This window comes from Gadus morhua, chromosome 23 (genome assembly GCF_902167405.1).
Source record: "Gadus morhua chromosome 23, gadMor3.0, whole genome shotgun sequence".
NCBI lineage: Eukaryota > Metazoa > Chordata > Actinopteri > Gadiformes > Gadidae > Gadus > Gadus morhua.
The window spans coordinates 24,852,129-24,875,230 of NC_044070.1; the positions used below are offsets into that span (position 1 = coordinate 24,852,129).

The window sequence follows — 23,102 nt, forward strand, 5'->3', positions numbered from 1 at the left end:
AACATCCTGGCAATGAATGGAACCATCGCCTGTGCCCCGCCCTACTCCTCCACTGCCCGCGGATACTGTGAGCCAGCACACACACACACACCACACACACACACACACACACACACACACACACACACACACACACACACACACACACACACACACACACACACAGTAAAGCTAAGATAAGAGAAGGTATGCTGACCTTATCTCTCTCTCTCTCTCTCTCTCTCTCTCTCTCTCTCTCTCTCTCTCTCTCTCTAGTGATGAGCCAGCAGCTGTTGATCCTGGAGATGTTCATCATCACCTTGGTAACGCGCCTGCTGTACCGTAGACACTACGAGCCTTTATCCGAAGAAGAAGAGGACAAGCAGGAAATGGTCAAGAACACCAAACTGACCATAGCGTCATAAATCCCAAATCTGTGTGTATGTGTTTGACTCTGTATGACGTGATTATAAAAAATATGTAATTGTTGATTCTATAGCTGGGGTCGTGTGAGGGACCAACTTCACTTTGTTAGAACGGCGTTGCACCAAACCGCCGCTAGGTGGCGGTACATACCGTCTGGTGCCTACCCACCTGCCACTTGCTCGTTTACATTTTTGCTAATGATTTTGCTTTTGGAGAATGTTTATTGTTTATGTAATTAAAAAACTATTGAAAATGGAATCGATTGAAAAAATGTTTTTTTTATTTTACATACACAAAGAACGATTCATCCGGCTGCGGCGCTTTAGGAAATAAACAATATATCAGCTAACTTAAAGTACTATAACGTAATAATAAGACATCGAATCATGAAAATAGATTTCGACGTGGCGTAGTCTTCAAACTGGTGCTGAAAAAACCTATAATGTCTCGCTGCGGCTTGTAGGGCATGGACAAGTGCTGTCACGTGATTCCACTTGCCACCCCCACTGACGTCACTGGCTAATGGCTCGGGACAGCTTCATTCTCTTCTCGACTACTCGACTACTTCGCCAAGATGACAACGATGGCAAGTAACTAAAAGTAATGAAGGAAACAACCTAATTGTGATTGCAAAAACATGCGTTTGTGAAATGTGTTTTTGATGGGTCCACTCCTTAAGCTAACGTATTGATCCACGATAGCAGACGCTTTAAATAATACTTATAACTACATGCAACCTATTTATCTCAACGAAATTTCAAATAGTATACTAGATACATACACAAAAAGGACAATATACGAAAATGAAATGGCTAAAGTTAATGCAAAATTATGATGTAGTCGAGTACAAACAGTCTACTCTCATTGCAGTCTTTCGAAGTTAATTCTGACTGATATACTGTTATATTCCACAGCATGACATGCCACATCTCAGGAAGTGGTGGTGGTCCACTTTGTTGGAGAATCTCCATACTGAAGGGTATAGTTCTTCTGAAGCAGATGTGCTGTGAATTCCAATATTAACGCACAACCGTAACAATGACCTACAACAACTATTCGTGTGTGTGTGTGTGTGTGTGTGTGTCTGTGTCTGTGTCTGTGTGTGTGTGTGTGTGTGTGTGTGTGTGTGTGTGTGTGTGTGTGTGTGTGTGTGCGTGTGTGTGCGTGGCAGACGGTTTGCTCATTTCACGGAGGAGGGCAGAGAGATGGCAAGAGGAACTCTACCCAGGCCCGGTTCTACGGGGGTGCATAAGCATGCATTGCACCCCTCAAAAAAATGTTTGCACCCTCAATTAAAAAAAAAAAAAAACGAAGATTTTTTTTATATAAATATGATAAAAATAATAAAATATTTGCTCACAAAACAAATTGTAATGAAACTTGTGACAATTTCCATTAAATACCGTTGAGATATGAGCATCCAACATCACTCTGACCGCTCAGTGGTGATCTATTTTTGTTGCCGGAAGCAATTTCATTCGTTTATATGATTAAAAAGACAAACAAATCACAATCTATTGTCAATTATTATTATTATTAACAGTACATTTTGCTAGTATAACCGTTGTATAAAGCAATATCACACTCGAGGTCGCAATGTTGTCGGTTTGTCGCTCTATATCAGCGCTGCTGTGATTGGCCGCCGGCTGGCATCGTGTGTCATGCCGGCGTTGTGTGCAAAATGCACGCACCCATATAGTATATGGTGCGCACGGTAGTGACGTTGAACTTCTTCGGCAGCAACAGTTACATATCCGTTGGATATCCAATACATGTATTAAATGTATTATGTTCATAAGAACCCATATTTCTTTTTATTGTATTTATTTACAATCGTGTTAACTTTAAGAGTATTATACTGATTACTTTTGTTCAAAGTTCAAAGTCTGAAAGTGTTCTTTCCTTGTTCAGCTAAAATCTGTTTTATTTTTAAGTGGCAATGTACAATTATTTGTTAGGTCAAATATCCTGCCACAATTTATAAAAAATAAACGTTATTTTTGAAATGCAGTCACATGTTTTTTTTTTTAGTGTAGAATTCTGTTCTTTTTTACACCTCACACATCACACAAATCAAAAACCTATCTCATATTCAAAGCTATCGAAGATATCAATAAGCTAATGTTGCAGCTGAAATGTTCCAACATGTCAGTAGAACTACGCAGAAGTGCTTGTCTATGGTAGGAACGGCCTGTGTGTAAAAAAGCGAAGTCTGAACTGAAGCTGGGTAGCTGGTTTTAGTAGTCCTATAGTACTGGTGCACCCCCTGTAATCTCAGATGCACCCCAAGGCATTCTGTTCTGGAACCGGGCCTGACTCTACCACATATCTTCCGTATCCCGAGGAAGCGCATCCGAAATGGAGGAGACATAATATTTGTCTTTTCTTTATTTCTATATTTTTTATTGGTTGGTTTGAAGAGAAGGGCAGACAATAAAAATTTTAATAATGGATACCAATTCCAGAACCATATTATTTGAATCGAAATGAAATCATATTGCTGGTTATTAAGCACACATAGGCCTAGGCCTATATACACCATAAGAAAATAAAATGCAGAATTCACATTTAAGAAAGACTACTGGGGGAAGTTAATTTCAAAATCAACGTAAGTTGAGCCTGTTTTTTTTCACATGTGAATTGGGATTCTCACTGTTGGCGACAACCTCATTGAAATCAATACGACAAGAACGCACTGATCAAAAGAGCGCTTGTTGTAGACAAACTTCGGAAAACTGTAGTTCCACCGTAGAGACGCTAGAGGTAGCAATACTCCCCGTCGCGCAATGACGTCCGTTAGGAAAAGTGGAGTCGAATTCATTTTTACACAGCGCTGTCTTTTCTATGTTCGAAAGGAAGCACATTTTCATCTCTCCTCGACCCGATAACGTTCTCCACAAAGGTTAAGTAAAGGAGGCATAAAGGTTAGGAGATTTGACTATTCGTAGAGGAATTGGGCCACAGCTAAGGAGTCTCACCGCGTCCGCCATCTTGTCGTCACGTGACAGCACTTGGACGTTGGATGTCCATGTCCTACAGGCTGCAGCGAGACCTTGCTCGAAAAAACAGAGTAGAGACTCTCATGGGTAAAGTAGGTTTAGCGGAGGAGTGACACGCCCTTCCACCAATCGGTTCATCGTACAACATTGTCACTTCTGGGTTCTAAGCCAATGGTGTTCCTCTGTCAACAGTGCAATCCATCCTAAAGAGTGGTTGCCTTTAGCTTAGACTACGTGATGTGCAACGCGTATGCAACAATGTTGTGCCAGTGTATCTTTAACCCGTTGTTTTATTCCGAAATTTAACCCCTCGACCCGTCAGGACCTAGTCGCGCGGCCAACCCGAGCTCCTCTCAGATGTGGACGCAGACAGGACCCGACGCGCGTCGTTGTCACTGTTGTTTTGATGAGAAGGTGGTCGGGAGGTAAGGATCGCGTTGTTTCACAGACGGGGTCCCCGTCCTCATCAACTTTTCAAGATGAGGGTCTTCTTTGCTCTTCTGAAACACAACAACCCCAGAATAGAGTACTACTCCCGGTTCTCTCCATCCCCGCTGTCCATCAAACAGTTCCTTGACTTCGGTGAGTTTGATAACAATGGACATGGATCCTGTGTTTGTATCTTTCTGTATCCCTCCTTCTTGATAAACAACTGATGGCCCGGACCCTATGATCCATGGCCTACACGATGTGTAGGAGACAAACCAAGCATACATATTTTTCTATAAACATGCCTAGAACAATTATATTGTCACATTGTGGAACATCTACTCATTGTAATGGAATTTATTAGTATCTTCATCCAACATCCACCGACGAGTTGAAGTAGCTCTGTGCTAAATGAAAAGATAATGACGCCCAGTTAAACCTCGTCATTCAAGACCAATCCAGATGTACACGAGTTTGATCTGGGGATCCGAGTGGCACGCGTCACATGACCCCCTCTGTTGCTCTTGTGTCTAGGCACCAGGCTTAAATGCGCCAAAGGCTTTTCCTAATCCATCTGCAATCATCTCTATGTCTCACAGCTCCCTTAAGATGTAACTAGAAGAACATCGGTTGATTTGGCCATCACTGAATCCAAATGTTTGACCAACATTGTCCAGGTCGTCCTCAGTGTTTATGCGTCTCCGTCAGAACTGGTGCGCCAGTTTCACTGGAACAAAAGCACTCATTCAGAAACCGTATACAGCATGGCCTGTTGCATCATTTTCTGTTCTGCAATATCATAATAATAATAATAATATAATATATAATATAAAATATAGCCTTTCATAAAGCCTTTCAAGACACCCAAGGTCACCTTACAGAGCATATAGTCATCATTCAAAACTATGTAAAACAGACTAGGAATAAAAGGAAAACAGAGGTTAAACATGAAGAATAATAATAATAACACTCAAAGACGCCTAAAGTGAAGGGGGGACCTCACTAACCACCACCAATATGTAGCACCCACTTGGGTGATGCATAATGACCCTTCCTTCCCAGCAGTTAACATAGAAGAAGTTTACTGATTTAATAAATTTGATATTAGTTACACTATATAGCGTTTATATTTGTCTCTGCATCAGTTGATTGAATACCAGTGGGAGATCTCTGGTCTTTGTAGTCCTCACAGGCTCGCTGTTACGACCCATTAATGTCCGGTAATGAGCTTGTGTTTGGATCATGTGATCCTTCCCCTTCCCCGGTCCGGTGTGGTGTGTTCTGGTGCCTCACCAGGTCCGGCTACACACTGCTAGGCGATGAGGGGACCTAACCCTGTCCAGCACGGCTATCCTGTGCCCAGCTGGGACGCGGACACACCAGCTCCCCATGGCTTCTTGTAGCATCCCCATCCGTGCTTTAGTTTAGCGCTTGTTGTTGATTGTTTCAAACCTTACGCACGGATTGTTCCTCCAGACCCAGGCCCATTGCTAATGAGACACGGGACCACAATGAGCCGTTCCACTGGGTTTTATACTGTTGATGACTGCGTGTATCTCACGGTCACCTCTGGCTCCGTGTAGACATATCTGTAGGATACAGAGGATAAAGCACACACCTAACATCAGTCCTATACAGCAAAGTTCGTACTGCTTTGGACCCCAGAAACCTCCTGGTTGTAAAGGCTTCGGCCAATCTCTGTTTTCCAGAATGGATGACTTTAACTGTGCCAGGGGTCATTCTCCACCACTGTTTATGGCTCTTAGGCTCACCAAAGATGGATTCATAATGTAAATTAATCATTAATTCACCAGTTCAACTGCCTGTCTGAAATGTATAACCATACAATGCCATAATTAATACTAAAGTGAAACCTCTTCACTAACATGATCCGCACGCATGAAGGTGAATCACTGTTAAGGTCAAGGGACCAGTTGTGCAACGCATGTTCGAAAGAAAAGGAGGTTTATAAACGACTGAAACACACAAGTTTCAACATCGTCCTTCCTCCTTTTATTCCTGCAGAGCTTCAGTTTCGAGCTGTCTATGTTGTGGTTTGTCTTCGCTCTGATAGGCCAGGAGAATGCGTGTGAAAAGACGTCGTACATGTTCCTCCGTAAGGAGCTCCCAGTGCGCCTGGCCAACACCATGAGAGAGGTCAACCTGCTGCCTGACCAGCTGCTCAGCCAGCCCTCGGTCCGACTGGTCCAGAAGTGGTGTGTGTGTGTGTGTGTGTGTGTGTGTGTGTGTGTGTGTGTGTGTGTGTGTGTGTGTGTGTGTGTGTGTGTGTGTGTGTGTGTGTGTGTGTGTGTGTGTGTGTGTGTGTGTGTGTGTGTGTGTGTGTGTGTGCTGTGGTCGCGCATGCTGTGGTCGCCCTTTGACCTATGCTTAACCTTTGACCTTTTAGGTACATGCAGAGCTTTGTAGAGCTGCTGGACTACGAGAACAGAAAAGGGGAGGACCCTCAAGTTCTGAATGAGTGAGTACAGACCTGGATGATTAAATGGATGGATTAATTGTTTTGCTCCTACACTTGTATCCGTTGTAGGCAACTACTACTACCTTTTAGTAACCATTTATCCAAATGGACACATCTTTGTAGATTCATTCATTCATCTTAATCATCTCCAATGAGCCAGTGGGCATCTTGCTCAGGATGCCTGTAGGCAGAGGTCAGGCAGAGGTCAGGTAGAGGTCAGGTAGAGGTCAGGCAGGGCCTGGTGTTCTAGTTAGTGAAGCAGCAGCAATACCAACACAGATCCCTTTCCTTATTGAATCCTCTGCTTCGGCCCGTCCCCACGGTAACAGTTTGTGTTTATACAACACTAGTAAGGCTGGCGTGAAAGACACACCTGTGTGGAGGCGCCATAAACACAGATAAAGAGATTTAGATAAGAAGCAACCTTTTCAGGTCCTGGTCATGAATATTTAATATTCAGAGCAGTTAGATAATGGTTATATTATCTTATATTAAGGAAAGGGAATTTTACTGCTTATTTTCCACATACAACATCCTAGACGAAGCAGGAAGAAAGCACGCACACACACAGACACACACATACACATACACGCGCACGCACACACACACACACACACACTGGCCTTTAAGCACTTTGAAACTTTGACCTTGGGGCTAAACAGATACATTTACTTTATGTGACCTTTGACCCCATCCCAGTTTCCTGGACTTGTTGATCGAGATCCGTAATCGCCATAACGACGTGGTCCCGACCATGGCCCAGGGGGTCATTGAGTACAAGGAGAAGTTTGGCTTCGACCCGTTCATCAGCAGCAGCATCCAGTACTTCCTGGACCGCTTCTACACCAATCGCATCTCCTTCCGCATGCTCATCAACCAGCACAGTGAGCAGTGCACTCAGTGTGACAGGCAGGCTGTCGTCCCCGGGGGTCTGAGTGTAGGAGTCGTTGGTCAGGATGAACCACCAGGTCCATTCAGGAGACACACAGTGACACTTAGGTTAAGGGCATTTAGCAGGCGCTTTCATCCAAAGCCACTTATGTGTCTTTGGATATGCACGTCAACTTTATATGTTGACGTGCAAACATATTATCAGTGCTGAAGAGGGGTGTGTTCAGGAGGAGAGGGGGGGGAGGGGGGGGGGGAGGCTCTGCAGAGTCCAGGTGAACTCTGAACAGGTGAGTCTACTGAGTGAGCCACTCTGCGGCCCGACGGCGTTCCCCACGGCAGGCCGAGGTGTGGCGGTGTGACCTTGTGCGTGACCTTGTGCGTGTCGTTGAGGCACAGGGCTCAGGGGGAAGGAAGCCCCCCCTCCCACACACCTTTTCTTGGTTCTCCTTCAGCGCTGTTGTTCTGCCTGGGGCCTCAGATCAATCTCAGAGTGCGGGCGAGAAGAGTTTTCCCCAGTTGACGGCGTGCTCTGTTTTGATTGGTTCCCTTCCTAGCTTTGCTGTTTAGCAATGTCACCAACCCCGCGCATCCCAAGCACATCGGCAGCATCGACCCCGCCTGCAACGTGGCCGAGGTGGTCCGAGGTGAGGTCCACCAGCACGACGTGAGGGTTTAGGGACACCAGTCTGGCCTGGTTCAGAGTATAAACCACCACAGCTTACATTCAAACCTTTCAATCTGAATTTGCATTTTGTTCTAGTCCTTCCAAAAGCATTATCTCGAGGTGCGAAAATCAGACTTCTATGAATCTATGCTATCTGGAAATATCAACAACTCGACCTAGAAGTCAAACACAACGAGTGAACTGAGCCCAGATGGTTTACCTTATCAACATTTCCTGAAGGAATGTCTACGTGTTGAAATTGTCTGCCCATAACCATACAAAGGTCCTTGGGAACTCTCCTAGGAGAGGAAGTGTCTCGATGTGAACCGGGGAGTCCAGTTGAATGAGGCTAATCTGTCGTGTGTCTCCAGATGCCTACGAGACAGCCAAGATGCTCTGTGAGAAGTACTACATGGCTTCCCCTGACCTCAAGGTTGAAGAGTTTCACGGTAAGAGATGTTTGCTGCTACTACATCATCTGTCTTTCTGGCGGGCCTTGTCCACAACAATGCTCTTACTTTTCCATTCCGCACTCAAATCGGGATTTCATCGACCAAAAACTGAAACTTTCAAAAGCGTTTCAATCGTACATTTTAGAAACTTCCCGACATCTTTGGCCTACGCATGAAAGTTGTCTGCGCAAGAGAGATGAGAGAAAGCATGCGTCTTTCAGCAGTTCAATGTGGATGGAAACGTTGGTACGGAATGTTCGACTATTGATACGAAAACAGTGTTTTTATAGTATCCAGGGTATTGTAGAAGTGAGATAGATTCAACTGGTTGTCAGTTGCTCCTATAAAGCACTTGTGGTAAAACTGCAGTAGCCAAACGGACCGTTTTAAACCTTTTATATTACAGCTGGATTGAGTCCAGTCCTGTTCAAAGTGCACACATGTCATTAAAGGGATACTTCACCCATTTAGAACCGGCGTTCTATCATTATAAAATCGCTATTGTAATATAAATAAATATATAAATAAATATCAGTCTAAACCAGTCTTCCCTTGGCCCATTTTTTCTCCCCTAATTTTCTCCCGAAATGACGCGTTTGACGTCATTTCGGGAGAAACCTCTTGTCCCGCTAGAAGGGCCGAGGACTACAACACACTTTTGGTGGCAAATCTTTCCACCAATAAGGAATGAGAGGGCGCGGGAGCTCGCGTACGGGAGACCGACAGGTGGGCGGGGTAGCGAGCGCAATGCACTGTGGTAGTTTGAGGTTTTCTTACTTTGAGCCAGAGAGACCATGAAAACACTCTTTCTGCCTTTTTTCAGGCTAGGATGAACCGATTTCAATTTTTTTTTCACATTTATAATACATTGAATTATTTAATTCATAAAACCTTCATATTCCCACCGGTGAAGTATCTCTTTAACTTCAAAGGAGACGTGTGTGAGGTCCACGTTTGTGTGCAAAATGTTTTTTTCCCGGCTAGCCAATGGCTCTGCCTGCTTCTCCTTGTTTGACTTGTCTTTACTGTGGTTTGTTTTGTTTTTTAGCTCATGCTCCAAAGCCTATCCAGGCTGTGTACGTGCCTTCCCACCTCTTCCACATGCTGTTTGAGCTCTTCAAGGTAAACCTACCGCTGCAGTTCATCCTCTAGTTTGTTGTGGTCTCCTTAACTCAAGTTTCGGTTTGTCCGCTTGGAGGAGGCCCCTCCCTGAGCCATGTCATGAACTGTAGTTCCAGGCCTGTGTCTTCTTGTGCGCAGAACTCCATGCGAGCCACGGTAGAGCTTCACGAAGACAGCGAGGGCGGTCTGCCACCGGTGAAGGCCAAAGTGACTCTGGGAAAAGAAGACCTCTCTATCCTGGTGCGCTTTGGATTTGAAGGATTAACCTTTGTACACATTCACAAAAATCATGATGATTAGGACCGTTTTTTCTTTCTGTTTTCAGTTTGTTGGGTCATTTTAGCCTTGTCTATTATCTCATCTTGACCACCTCCTTAAGGGACAATAATTGTCTGAGTGTCAAACCATCGTGTCTCTGTCCTGGCTTCACAAAACCGTCCACAACCGATACAAGCTGTCAAAACCAGTGGTGCCTCAGAGGGTTGTGTGTGAACGAGTGAAGTGGAGAACTTAGGTCCTTGTGAGAAGACATTTTGTAAAGCACTGGTATGGGGATTCAGTGGTATGTTGTTTACTGACTGCTCAGATCAGTGATCGAGGAGGCGGAGTTCCCCTACGGAAGATCGACCGTCTGTTTAACTACATGTACTCTACGGCCCCCTCGCCCAGCTTTGAACCAGGAGCTGTCCCCCTGGTACGCACACACACACACACACACACACACACACACACACACACACACACACACACACACACACACACACACACACACACACACACACACACACACACACATGCACAAACACGCATGTCAGAGTCAGTGGCACACTATAGTACTTCAACGCACACACCCACATGCATGCAAACCTATATCATTCCTCATATCAAACTATATTATTAAGATGTAGAATAAAGGAAGGCCCTTCCTCTTCCAGGCCGGGTTCGGCTACGGCCTGCCCATCTCGCGGCTCTACGCCCGCTACTTCCAGGGGGATCTGAAGCTGTATTCCATGGAGGGGGTGGGCACCGACGCCGTCATCTACCTGAAGGTACTGCTGCTCATTGGACGCATCGCCGTATCTCCAGCCAATCGGCACTCTCCAGTCACCGAGGGAGACACTTCTGAGAGAGGTTGGACTTTGCTCCTAAACTTGGAATTTTGTGTGTGTCCGTGTGTGTCTGTGTGTGTCCGTGTGTGTCCGTGTGTGTCCGTGTGTCTCCAGGCCCTGTCCAGTGAGTCGTTTGAGCGGCTGCCTGTGTTCAACAAGTCGGCCTGGCGCCACTACAAGGTCGGCCCCGAGGCGGACGACTGGAGCAACCCCAGCACGGAGCCCCGGGACACCAGCGTGTCCAAGTACAAGGCCAAGAGATGACTCCCCCCCCCCCCCCCCCCCCCCCCCCCCCCAACACACCTCCCCTCCCCCCCCCCCAAAACACCTCCCCTCCCCCCATGCCAACCAGCCTCTCTCAGTGTCGTGTCGTAGATGCTTCGGTTCAGCCTCGGCTCCAGATGAACATTCCAGCGGTCCACGCCCCGGTCGTCGTGGTGACGAGGTACGATGGAGACCCCCCAGCGCGTGTGTGGTGGACTCTATCTCTGGACCTAGTGTCCATGTTGGTTATACACCAAGAATAAAGATGGCCGCTAGGTGGATAGAGCCCTACTATTCTCAATAATTCTAAAAAGGAGTAATAAACAAAATGAGGACCTAAATGAACACTCCATCCGGCATAAGAAAAGGTCCGGTGTGCTTAGCGAATCAGTGGTCATGAGCTCATTCTAGCAATCTCTATTCTATTTCCTCTATTTCTCCAGAGTGTGGTGGACTGAGGTCTTTGTTCAGTCCCCTTTCCCCTCAGTCTCTGCTCTCCCCGGCCATTCAGCGTTATCAGCTCTGTTATCAGCTGGGCTAAGCTTTGTCTCTTGCTTTTCACTGTACACTCCTCTCACAGACCGACAGACAGACAGACAGACAGACAGACAGAAAGACAGCGGGATTTGTGGGTGGGACGACTACGGTTTTCATTTCCTGTTCCCTGCGTCTGACTGGACACACGAGCGGCGGCGCTGTGATGGCGTCATGGTCAGTCAGTGTCCGTGTCGGGACGGTGCTGCTGAACTGCAGGTCGAACCTGGAGAGCAGGAAGTGCCGCTGCTGCTCTGACGACAGGAGCAGCAGCTGATTGGACGTTCCCGTGAGGAAGGGGGAGCAGCAGCTGATTGGACGTTCCCGTGAGGAAGAAGGAAACGTTTATCAGAACAAAATAGGAAAGACCTGACACGCTATTTAATGACCCAATGTATTTAATATGAACGAAGCCTTTCTGCCAGAAATTGTGTATATATATATATATATATATATATATATATATATATATGCCGTAATTGTTTAGTTTTTTATTAGCCTCAACAGCTCGAATTTTGTGTTATTTTGAAATTAAGGCGAGTTAGAACTTTTGTGTCTTTAGAGAGCAAAACCCAAATCAGCTGATCAGCATTTATTTTTTGCTCGGCTTCAGGGAAGCTCCTGATTGGACGCTTGTCAAAGCCCTGGACCTGCCCTCAAGTGGACCCCCGTCACCCCCACATACTGCCTCAGCAGTACTGGGTACTGGTACTGGGTACTGGTACTGGGTACTGGTACTGGGTACTGGTACTGGGTACTGATACTGGTACTAGGTAATGGTACTAGGTACTGGTACTAGGTACTGGTACTGGTACTAGGTACTGGTACTAGGTAGGTATCTTTACTCTCCCTATAGAGACAACTAATTATCCCAGACTTTTATTGTGGCAGTGCTATTCCCTCTTAGATGTGGATAATGGCTCCCCCCTCCCCCGACAGACAGACAGACAGACAGACAGACAGACCCACAGACAGACCCACAGACAGACCCACAGACAGACAGACCCACAGACAGACAGACCCACAGACCCACCCACCCACCCAACAGTGGTGCTGGCTGTAACCGGTCTCTTCCTGTCAGGACCCCTCGTCCGGACCCTTTGTGTTACCAGCGGTCGGTGCAGGAGTTGAACAAAGCTTGTGTTGATTTGTTGAGTACTGATTCCGTTCTCTCTCAGTGGAACAGAGGAAGGAACGCAGACTCCACGTCTCAGACATGGAACCCTTTTATAGGTTTTATTTTTGTCATGAAGAACCGTTTCATTGTCTTCGGGATCCGAAGAAGGTTTATTTTTTCTTCTGTATTGAATCCATTGTGTTGTTGCTAAGATTTAATTGTTGGCAGAAAAGGGCAAGGAAGAATTGCATAATCTATGCCATTAATTAAATCGGCACCAAATCCGATTGATGAAAGACGCTTTTGAAAGCCCATCTCTCCCTCCCTTTGTGCCGGAGGCGTCCGGCCTGCCAATGTCTCCCCCTCGGCCCGGGGTTAGGGTTAGGGTTAGACCGGGTCATACCAAAGGATCTCCATAACCTGTTGGACTGAGCCCTGCGGTTCCCCACTCTCTGGTTGTTCCCCTCTCCGACCACATGAACCCCGTACGTTTGAGACGTACCCACCCCCCGCCCGTCCACAGCCACAGGGAAGGCACACGCAAGGACGGGCGTTTTCTGTTCCTCTCGTAACTGAACCCAGCTTCCCAATCGTTTCATACCTGGAATAGGAGGAGAATATATATATATATATGACGTTCCCTATCCTCATCCCAACAGTATGCAGTGCACTCTGTGTTGATTAGAAATAAAACGTGTTCCAAGTGACTACGACAAGAATACAATGGTGTTGGAAATACTTGGTGTGCTTTGGAAGCCATGCAGTAATGACAGTTATGACATAAGAAAGAACAATAGCTCGTAAACCTATACATTCATACATGTTTATACCAGATTCAGCATGACCATGCCTTACCTATAGTGTCAAAACCTATATCAAAAGGAATTGCAATAAAGTGTGTTTTACACCTCTGGGTTTCACTTCCCTTCGTTGGTCTTATCATGGGAATAACAATGCCCCCAAAAACATTTGTTTACATTCGGGTATTCATTTTTTTATTGTATTCACATATAGCCGCCTGAAATTGTATATCTAAAAAAGAGAAAAACGAAACACACACATTCCAAAAAAGGAAATATATGTCCACTGTATTGGAGCACATACAGTACAGCGGGGGCACAGACAAGCACACAGGCCAGTACAGGGTTTGTCCAGTAGGGGCAGCGAGCGAAGAGGAGGGATGGCTGGTCGACCATCGGCCACTGAACAGACCAGGAGGAAATGCTTAAATTACATTTAAATAATGCTTAAAAAAAAGGAAGAATACAAAGTAGGAAGTACAGTGATGTGTGACGTTTAGTTTTTGAGTTATCTAACGTAAAGCTCATCTAATGTACTTCAAGTGTAGTCCGTTGTACGGTTTTAGAATCAGAGCAATGTCTGTGTTGCCTTCTCTTGTTGGGAATGTTTTGGGAGAAACTGGATAAGCAGGTGAGGGACACGTTTAAAACAGGAACAGGCTTCTGATTAAATCATTGAAAAATACTGGCAATTTATGGAAGTTTGGCTCAAGGCCATTGATACCTTATGTGACCAACCGATATTCAATCAGTTTATTTCCTTTTATTGATTTGAACGTGAGCGTATGAGCGCTATGGGTGGGGCTCTGGCGTCTGAATACTAAATGAGGTCACGTCTACTTTCGTTCTTTTGTTCCGTGAGGCTCCTGCAGGCCTGTGATCAGATCCCTCCTACACCCTGTTACTACACACAAGCTCACGATTATTAACAGTTTGAACATTTATAAGCTTTTTATTGTTTCACACTAGAGCCGTGCGGGTTTAGGCACTAATAATAATATTTACACTTTCCTCCTATTGGAGAGATATTTGAAATTTAGCATTCTATCAAAACTTAGGGGGATGGGGGGGCTGGAAAAGTGGTTAAATCCATACAATGTACCGCTACTGTCCAACTGGAGATCAGGAACCCTTGGTTGTGTACCTGTTAACATTGTTTTCAATGCTGAGCCATTCCAAATGAATGGAGGTGAGTGGAGGGGGGTACAGGGAGCCCTCGGCTGCTGTAGGGGGCAGTGTTTTATGACGAGGCGTAACATACACAAACAATGTGACATTCTCGAGAACGGAGCACGACATGTGCGTGAGTATTGCTTGCTGCACAACGTGTATCACATCCATAATGATGGTTTGTGTGTACTCACCACCACCATGTCTGGCTCTATCACAGTCAGTGGCAGGTAACCAAAATAAAACGCCTCCATATTCAATTGAAGGTTGAACAATAGCTGACCCAAACGTACGAGGGACAGAAAAGAGATGAGTGTTTTTTCTGTGATGAGCAGGCTGCTTCCGGCAGGTGACGCCAACCCCCCATTCAAAGCAGCCCACAGCCGGAGTCGAGACATTCTAGACCGCATATAACTCCTGGATGCCTAAGCTAATAAACTGGTTTGATCGATTCTAACTCCTCCCCCTGCCCCCCCCCCCTCCCTCCTCCTCCACTCCCTTGGCTATTGGTCCGCTCCGTCGCCCCCGGCAACAGAGGCTGAGATGGCTTCTTTGAGGTTGTCCCTCTCCACCTGCAGGACAGAAGTGCATTTCCCACAATGCCTGCTGGCCAACAGGCCTCAGCAACAATACATTGTTTCCAATGTGTGTGTGTGTGTGTGTGAGTGAGGATTTAAGTGTGTGTGTGTGTGTGTGTGTGTGTGTGTGTGTGTGTGTGTGTGTGTGTGTAAAAGAGAAGTCTTTGGGTGTGGGGGGAGGGGGGGCAGTGTATGGTGAGTGGGCGTGTGTTACGCGTGTCAATGTGTTTGTGGGGTGGGGTGGGGGGGGGGGTCAGGGGGCGGTGCCTACTTCTCATCCTCGTCCCCTTCGCTCATGCTACTGATGGAGGCCGACGCCCCCTTCGGGGAGGGCGGCGGGGAGGGGCGGGCGCTGTGCCAGCGGGCCGAGGGGGACGGCGGCGACGGGGAGCGCAGGGGCGAGTGTTCCCGCGGGGGGCTGCTGCAGGGCGAGCCGCGCGGCGACAGGGCGTAGGAGATCATGCGACCACTCCGCTCCTGGAACACCTGTTTCTGGACGAGAGAAGAGTGCATGTGACCCCCCTGGTGCTACCGGCCCCTCCTGGTGAATCACCTGTCTAACAACGGCTGAATAGTTAGGGTACAGGGACTCCAACCCGGGGAGGAGCTTCCAATCAAATCACCTGTTCTCAGCTCTGATACTGAGAGAGTAAGCTAGGTACATCAAACGACAACGCGGGGACAGCGCCCTCTCTGGTGACATTGGTTACTGCAACCTTGGTCAATACGGGTTACGTCATGCCTGTGTGGCACACAGGCAAGGTCTGTTCACCCTTAAGGAGAAAGAGGCTGCGTGGTGAAGGGATGAATTTACCCATGTCCCGTCGGGCCCGAAGAGCTCTAGGAAGTTACCGATGAATTCGCGGGACTTCTCCTCCCACTTCTGGATGAGGTCGTGGCTCTTCTCCTCCACGCGGTACACGAAGTGCTTGCTCTTCTCCTCCACGGTGCGCACCTTCTCCTTCATGCGGTCCACCTGATTCTGCAGCCGGTACTTCTTCTCCTGGGGTCGGCGAGGACAAAGGAACGGCACTGTCTTCATTACATCATCTCCAGGTTTCTGTTCCGCTTCAGCTGAGTATGTGTTTAAATTATTTCTTCATATTTTCATGTTTATGTTCTGCTTTCCCAACCATATCGGATTGTTCATGTCATCTCTGCTCTAATGAAAAGTGGGACTTTTTTACTGTCAAATTATTCTCACTTTTCAACTCAAAGACTGCATCTGAATCACTGAATAAAAGCACGGAATTAATGTAACTGAAATATAAGGGGCACTAAACACTGAACTTTGAACCCTAGTTTTCCTTGTCCATGGGTAACCCCAGCAGTCTTAGGGTTAGGGTAAGGGTTAGGGTTAGCTAACCCTAACCCTAACCCCAGCAGTCTTACGTTGATGTAGCTGACGTTGAGCTCTTTGGCGGTGTAGCCACGCTGGAGGTTGCGTCGGGCGTAGACGTCGTAGTCCCTTACGATGCGGGTGATGAGGTCAGAGGTCGAGATGCCCTCTGTGCGTTGGGTGGGCACGAACATGCCTGATGGACCCACAGCCAGGATTAAACGGAAACAATCATATAATCCTATTGATGTACTTCATTCAATAATTTATTCAATATAAAGAAATATATATTCATATACTTATATATAGACTTATAGATATACTTATTAATTGGGAACAAATGTCCTTCTTAAACATATTATATCATATATATACATCTTTCATTTACATTCATTTTTAAAACACATGTATGTATGAATGTATATCCCAAAAACAGTTCAGCAAACTTCTGCTGAAAACTATTAAGAGTTATCGCCAAATGTAATAATTAATCTTTCTACTGTACACTCAAATAATGGAAGTTCTGATTTCCTTGATGCCACTGGCAATGTGTCATAGCGTTACAGGGTAAACAAATCCTATTGGTCATCATCGGTCCACCAATGAGCTCGCACCATAGCCACGCCCACAACCACTGACCCGCCTCCTTGATATGTTTATCCACCAATGAGCTCGCACCATAGCCACGCCCACAATCACTGACCCGCCTCCTTGATATGTTTATCCACCAATGAGCTCGCACCATAGCCACGCCCACAATCACTGACCCGCCTCCTTGATATGTTTATCCACCAATGAGCTCGCACCATAGCCACGCCCACAATCACTGACCCGCCTCCTTGATATGTTTATCCACCAATGAGCTCGCACCATAGCCACGCCCACAAACACTGACCCGCCTCCTTGATATGTTTATAGACGTCCTCACTGCCGGCTGAGGAGTAGGGGATGTCGTCGTGGGCCACGAAGTCAATCTGAGAAAGCATCGGGGCGATTAGTGTGACAGACAGGTCAGGGCCGGCCTCCAGAACCCTGCCTGAACGCTGATAGACTATTGATCGGTGATTAGTCTCACCTTTGCCTTGGCCTATTTAAGCCTTTTGATCACCATGTGACCAGTGAGTATGGGAGGTAGGTATTTGTGTTCCTGGTTTTCTGTGAGTACTTTGGTTCGTGTTGCTGTGAGTTTCAGATGAGGTTTTATTCATTTTGTGAAGAATTCTGTCATCATTGTGCCTTTGGGTCTTCATCACAAGCAGCGCTGTGCATGGTCTTTGATAACATAGTTCATACCACAATGACCTCAGACGCTGGATTTCACAGCAGAGGTAAAGGACACTAATAATAATTAAAAGATGAAAACACACAGACAGACAGACAGACAGACAGACAGACAGACAGACAGACACACACCTTGTGTTTGTGGAGGAAGTCGTGGCTGAGGGTCCAGGGCGCGTCTCTCACCACCTCGTCGACGTAGCGGCAGTGCCGTAGTGCCTCGTAGCGCTCCGACTCGTCCATCACCGTGAAGCCCTTGTACTTGTGCGTGAGCTCGTCGCTGCACACTGTCAGCGCCAGGTCGTACCGTTAGAGTCACAGGAACACTTTCCAGTTATCCTTAAACATTTCATTAACTATAGAAATAAACATTGATAAAGCGTAGAAATGTGTTGTAATCGTACATGGGATTGTTAACATCAATGCATATCTATATGATGTGATGTAAAATGATGTGAATAGGTGTAGGTGTGTGTGTGTGTGTCATTCCCTCACCCCCTACGATCAGGTACGTGTTGGGGAAGAGGTTCTTGGCCTGCATGAGAGCGCGGGCATGACCCGAGTGGAACAGATCGAAGATGCCATCGGCGTACACCCTGACCGGCCGGTCCACTGTGAACACACACACACACACACACGCACACACGCACACACGCACGCACGCGCGCACACTAATCATCACATAATCACAGAGGCTACCACCGTAATATAATAACTAATATTAACTATAACCTAGCAATGTGCAACAGCAAGAAATTAGCAGAATTGAAGGATACTGATGATCATGGCTAAATTAATTCAAGAGTGGATGAGGTGGTTTAATTGACTATGATGATCAAGGGTTCATTGAATGGAGAGTGGATGAGACAGCCCAGGTTTTCCCAATTACAATTAGGGCATTTAGCAGACGCTTCTATCCAAACCGACTTACATCGGTCAATACACACATTGACACACCGACGGCAGAGTCAACCCTGCCAGGCGACCGCCAGCTCGTCAGGAGCAGTTAGGGTTAAGTGTCTTGCTCAGGGACACATCAACACTCAGCTAGGAGGAGCTGGGGAACGAACTAGCAACCTTTCAGTTACAAGGCAACTGATCTACCTCCTGAGGTAAGCCGACCCATAATTACCCCTAGCTATACCTTTTATATTATATTGACCGATTTATTTACGCCGAGTGCTCATCCTGCAAATTGGTCAGTGGTGTTGGTGGGAATCAGAGACGGTTTAAGCCTTGTATTCTGAATAACCGAAGGGATGAGGAAGAGGGATGGGAGCAGTGAAGACTGTGTAGCATCCTATCCTAGCTATCTTTGTTGTATACGGGGGATGGGTTAACCTAGTGATTGTTAGTGCTTGGCACTTGGTTCTATGAACCTCCTTACTGTACCAACAGCGATATATTGTTGTTTCTCTTTCTTCTGACAAATGTACGCATTGTACGTGGCTTTGGATGAAAGCGTCTGGTAAAGGCCCGTGAAGGTCAGGAGGATGAGGAGGCGGTGGAGGCACGGGAGCAGGGTAAGGCCCTACCAGGGGTTCCTCTGCAGGCCTGCTTGATGGTGAGACGCTCATGGGGGGCTCTGCAGTCACAGCTGGTCTCCTTGGCAAATATGGCGGGCTCTGTCAGAGTCTGAGGAGGGAGGGAGGGAGGCACAGGAGACGACCACAGAGGAAGGATGTTCATTTTAGTCCCGTAAATATAATACACTGTTTATTTTCATATCTTCATCAAAATATAAACTGGCATTGAAAATGAAGCCTTGGAAGAAATCGGTGTTCGTTAAATATACATGATCAGACCACCTTTGCAGCATGAAGACAGGAGCCAAGTGTGAAATTCTAAAGATGTGTGTGTGTATGTATATATATATATAATGGATAAATAAATGTTTCTAGCGAGTGCGGAAACAGAGTGAGTGGCAGTGGACGTCCAAGGGTAAGAGCAGTGATATAACATCAGCCACAGTATTATATATTTGGTTGTTTGTACCCAGCATGCACCTCTTCTCATGCTTCTCGGGTCTGGTTACAGTAACGTCCATCTGCCTTATTGAGCCCAGCCGATGCACAATCCGTATCCAGACTATCGATCGTGAGACAGATGAGGCTGCACTCTAGGTTATTGATCCACGTGTACACGTGTGTATGTGTGTAGTTGTGGGAGTATTTTGTGCGTGTGTCTGTGTCTGTGTGTGTGTGCAAGAAACAGTGGAGGGGCAGAACTGCTTTTGACATTAAACAAACCAACCGGGAACGGCTTCCACCATGTGGTTAACAACCTTAACACACAACGCTGAGTTAATTTCGGCCACATGCATTCGGTGGGTGGATGTCTCTCTATTTGGGGACCCCCACACCGGGGAAAGGGACCTCAACCCACAGACCGACGGTAACCCTAACCGTGAGACTGATGGACAGACAATTAGAAACATAAACAAAGTGAGTAAAAATAGGCAGACAGGAAATGCCAGTTGCAAATTGAGAAGCTAAAATAAAGGTGTAACAAAGTGTTTGTATACGCTCATTCATTTGCTTATTTGGGGCGCATCAAACATGTTGATCCAACCTTACAATGACCGCTGTGAGAGAACAGGAGCTGCCTTTAACTAGTGGGTAAGGCCAACACAAACCAGTCACTCGGTCAGAGAAATAGAGCCATGTTAAGCTTTAATGTTTGATGACATTTCACCAGGCGCATTTGACAAAGGTTGGCACACCATATTCTACCAGGTCCATCTAATAATTAAACAGATGGTGATTGTCACTGCATCATTTTACCGTTGCTTCTCTCTACCTTCAGTCGAATGAAACATTTAAATGTTTTATGGTCCAATTCAGCCTCCATCCATCAAACCTTTTCATTAAAGAGAAGATACTTCAATCACCCTGTGGCCGAACCCGTCGGAGCGAGATGGGGCAGGGACATTGCATAGGGGTGGCATCATTCATTACCCATGATTCCATGGGGCAAGGTGAAAAGTTAGAAGGGTAGAGGGTGAGTAGGGGTTGGGTTGGTGGGGGGGGGGGGGGGGGGGGGGTTGCTGAGGGACCGTCAACAAAGAGCAGATGGCACAGCAGCGGCAGTGCTGCTTAGTCGGGCTTACATGGAGCAGGCAGCAGCCTATCAGGGTGACCACAGCGAGCATGCTGGGAAAAAAAAGAAGAGTCGGATCTGGCCCGTAGATCAGCATCCAGCCTAAGAGGGATTAGCCCAGTAGCGGTAGCACCCAGGCTAGCAGATCTGGAGCCACAACAGATGCAGAGATGGCAATGGCGGCTCCCAGGCAGAGGGAGGCAGACAGATCAGACAGGATAGAAGAGAGAGACAGAGGGTACGGCTAAGAGGGGAACAGAGAGGCAAAGGGGGCAAATAATGGATGATATGAGCGACATTGCAAAGAAATGTGAATGATGAACAACATGGATGATGCTGTGCTATCGAATGTTTGCCTCAAGGGCTTTTCCCTGATCAGTGATGTAAAACCACCAGGAGCCCTTCTGTTATAGTGCTAGCATTCACTATACCCCCTGACACACACACACACACACACACACACACACACACACACACACACACACACACACACACACACACACACACACACACACACACACACACACACACTGGCAGAACAGCCCAGCCCACACACAGTGTCCACTCAGCGTTGTGAGACCCTTAAAGAGACACGGTAACAGCAGAGAATCCTCCATTCTCTTTGTCTCCATTTCTTCCTCTGCTCTCTTCCCACACATACACACATTATATGATGGGAATGCACACAAACATGCACTAGCACACACACGCACACACACAAAATGCCCTACCGTCCGAGGATGGGGGCAGGTGTGCTCCAACTCCTCCATTATTCCCAAAGACTCTCGGGGTACAGCTCTGGGATCCCGTTATGTGACTCAGCATCAGTGAGGACGAGGATGCCTTTCTCCTTTCCCTCTCGCCTTCCTCCCTTCGCTCTCTCTCGCTCTCTGATTCTTTCTGCTCCCGCTATTCCCCGCCCACTGTCCCCTATCCTCCCCTGTGAGTCCTCTTTCACCCCTCCTACTCCTGGGTTTTTTCCAGCGGAGAAATCCCTTGCTCGCGGAGCCCAGGCAGCAGCAGACAAGCGGGCCTCAGAACCCTTTCCATGGCGACGCGAAAAGAGGAGAGCGCTCCGAAGAGAGAGCCAATCAGATGACCGCGCCGGAGTCGCTCATTTGCATAAATTGTTGGGATTGGTACGTTCCATAGCACCATCACAGAGAGACAGTGCTTGGTACCACTGGCCATCATTAGTGGCCTTGTGTTGTCTATCCATTTCGAGTCATCATTGATTCAATTTATCGATAGCTTATCGGGTGTTTAAAATAAACCTATAGCATATAGTCCTAAACTAACCTAGATAACTTCATGACATCGCTTTGGACTCCATCTAGATTTCTAATATATGTATAGTTGTTTACAATGTATTACTGTACCTTTAATTAACCGTCGTTGCTTATGTTAATTAAACGACGTTGGTCAGATTGTTTTATGCTTGGAAGGTGCTTGTGGATCCGGCGTGCATAAAAAGCTGGGAAGAATTCAGCTCCGATACCTGATCGGCTTCATTGTGAATATGATCATTTTAAATAAGCACTTAGTGCGACATTTAGCTTTCAAATATGCTTTTAAAATTAAAAGAAAAGATAACTTCATAGACTGGTTAGTTCGCTTACCTTGAGCGATCCCCTTCTATAGTGACGCGTATCCGCAGCTGAACAAGTCGAGCGAGTTCTGGTGCGTCTCACCATGATGGAGCCACAATAACAACAATAATATACAGCAAGTTTTAAAAGATGACCGCCGTGTATTACGAACCAATACACTTATCCACTCGTTTGGGCCTTTCTCCCTGAATGTTTAGCCTTATCATAATAATAATAAAAAAACCTATAATTTCTTTCAGCCTATTGATTGAGGGCTGCGGGCCACCAGCTCCCCGCCTGTTCCACGCGTCTGGTTTGGTTAAAGTTCGGGCAGTGGACCCGTGATGAGCAGAGCCAACAATGGGTCAATAGAACAGAATGGACCATGCCTACAGTAGCCAATGTCAACCCTCCTTGGTCCTGTTGTCATAAGCGATTTGAGAATACATTAGCGGAATAATCTGTCGTCAATATTTCAGGACGAATATTCTTATTAGATAACATCACTGTTAATCGGATAAACGAAAAAAAAAATGTCTGAGATTGACGAATACAAAACACTCTTTGTGGTTTGTTCTGACGTTGAGCGCACAGCGACGCCACGCCTCGGTGGCGCGTCTGCCCTGCAGGCTGACACGCATCTTTTGTATGCATTCAAAACTCCCGCCAGGGTACACCGAACATGTCCTGAATAAAGAGGAAGAATACTCACCTGAGACAACATAAAGTATTCGTCCAAAGAAGAAATATTCTTGCCTTCCTGATGGCCTGGGAACAGTAATGA

At 46.6% G+C, this 23,102-nt stretch overlaps 3 protein-coding genes across 5 annotated transcripts in view; 2 read left to right on the forward strand and 1 right to left on the reverse strand.

Moving 5' to 3' along the window:
- The window catches only part of slc51a (solute carrier family 51 member A), a 9,621-nt gene extending 8,958 nt beyond the window's left edge, over window positions 1–663 (forward strand). The window contains exons 7-8 of the mRNA XM_030348668.1: window positions 1–67; window positions 256–663. The exon at window positions 1–67 is cut by the window's left edge and continues 39 nt beyond it. Of these exons, the coding sequence (XP_030204528.1) occupies window positions 1–67; window positions 256–404 (216 nt within the window). The 3' untranslated portion in view covers window positions 405–663. The remainder of the gene's footprint in view (window positions 68–255) is intronic.
- Window positions 664–3,163: 2,500 nt separating this feature from the next.
- LOC115537053 (pyruvate dehydrogenase (acetyl-transferring) kinase isozyme 3, mitochondrial) lies at window positions 3,164–10,834 on the forward strand. Its single transcript, XM_030348663.1, has 11 exons — window positions 3,164–3,986; window positions 5,908–6,049; window positions 6,241–6,312; window positions 7,012–7,196; window positions 7,758–7,847; window positions 8,239–8,316; window positions 9,368–9,441; window positions 9,580–9,681; window positions 10,028–10,135; window positions 10,377–10,490; window positions 10,665–10,834. Exons 1-11 carry the CDS (start codon window positions 3,884–3,886, stop codon window positions 10,812–10,814), a joined length of 1,218 nt encoding a protein of 405 aa, XP_030204523.1. The 5' UTR covers window positions 3,164–3,883; the 3' UTR covers window positions 10,815–10,834.
- Window positions 10,835–13,443: 2,609 nt separating this feature from the next.
- Window positions 13,444–21,797, reverse strand: LOC115537054 (choline-phosphate cytidylyltransferase B). 3 transcript variants are annotated; one of them, XM_030348665.1, is made up of 8 exons: window positions 21,461–21,797; window positions 19,166–19,265; window positions 18,126–18,242; window positions 17,766–17,917; window positions 17,248–17,326; window positions 16,406–16,548; window positions 15,828–16,016; window positions 13,444–15,499 (listed from the first exon to the last, which is right to left on the reverse strand). In XM_030348665.1, the coding sequence occupies exons 1-8, from the start codon at window positions 21,497–21,499 to the stop codon at window positions 15,281–15,283; spliced, it is 1,038 nt and encodes a 345-aa protein (XP_030204525.1). In that variant the 5' UTR covers window positions 21,500–21,797; the 3' UTR covers window positions 13,444–15,280. The 3 variants fall into 3 exon arrangements, with proteins under 3 accessions (XP_030204525.1, XP_030204526.1, XP_030204524.1); XM_030348666.1 differs by having other exon boundaries at window positions 13,444–15,505; window positions 15,866–16,016; window positions 21,461–21,796; XM_030348664.1 differs by having other exon boundaries at window positions 13,444–15,505; window positions 21,461–21,795.
- Between the last annotated feature and the right edge of the window lie 1,305 nt (window positions 21,798–23,102).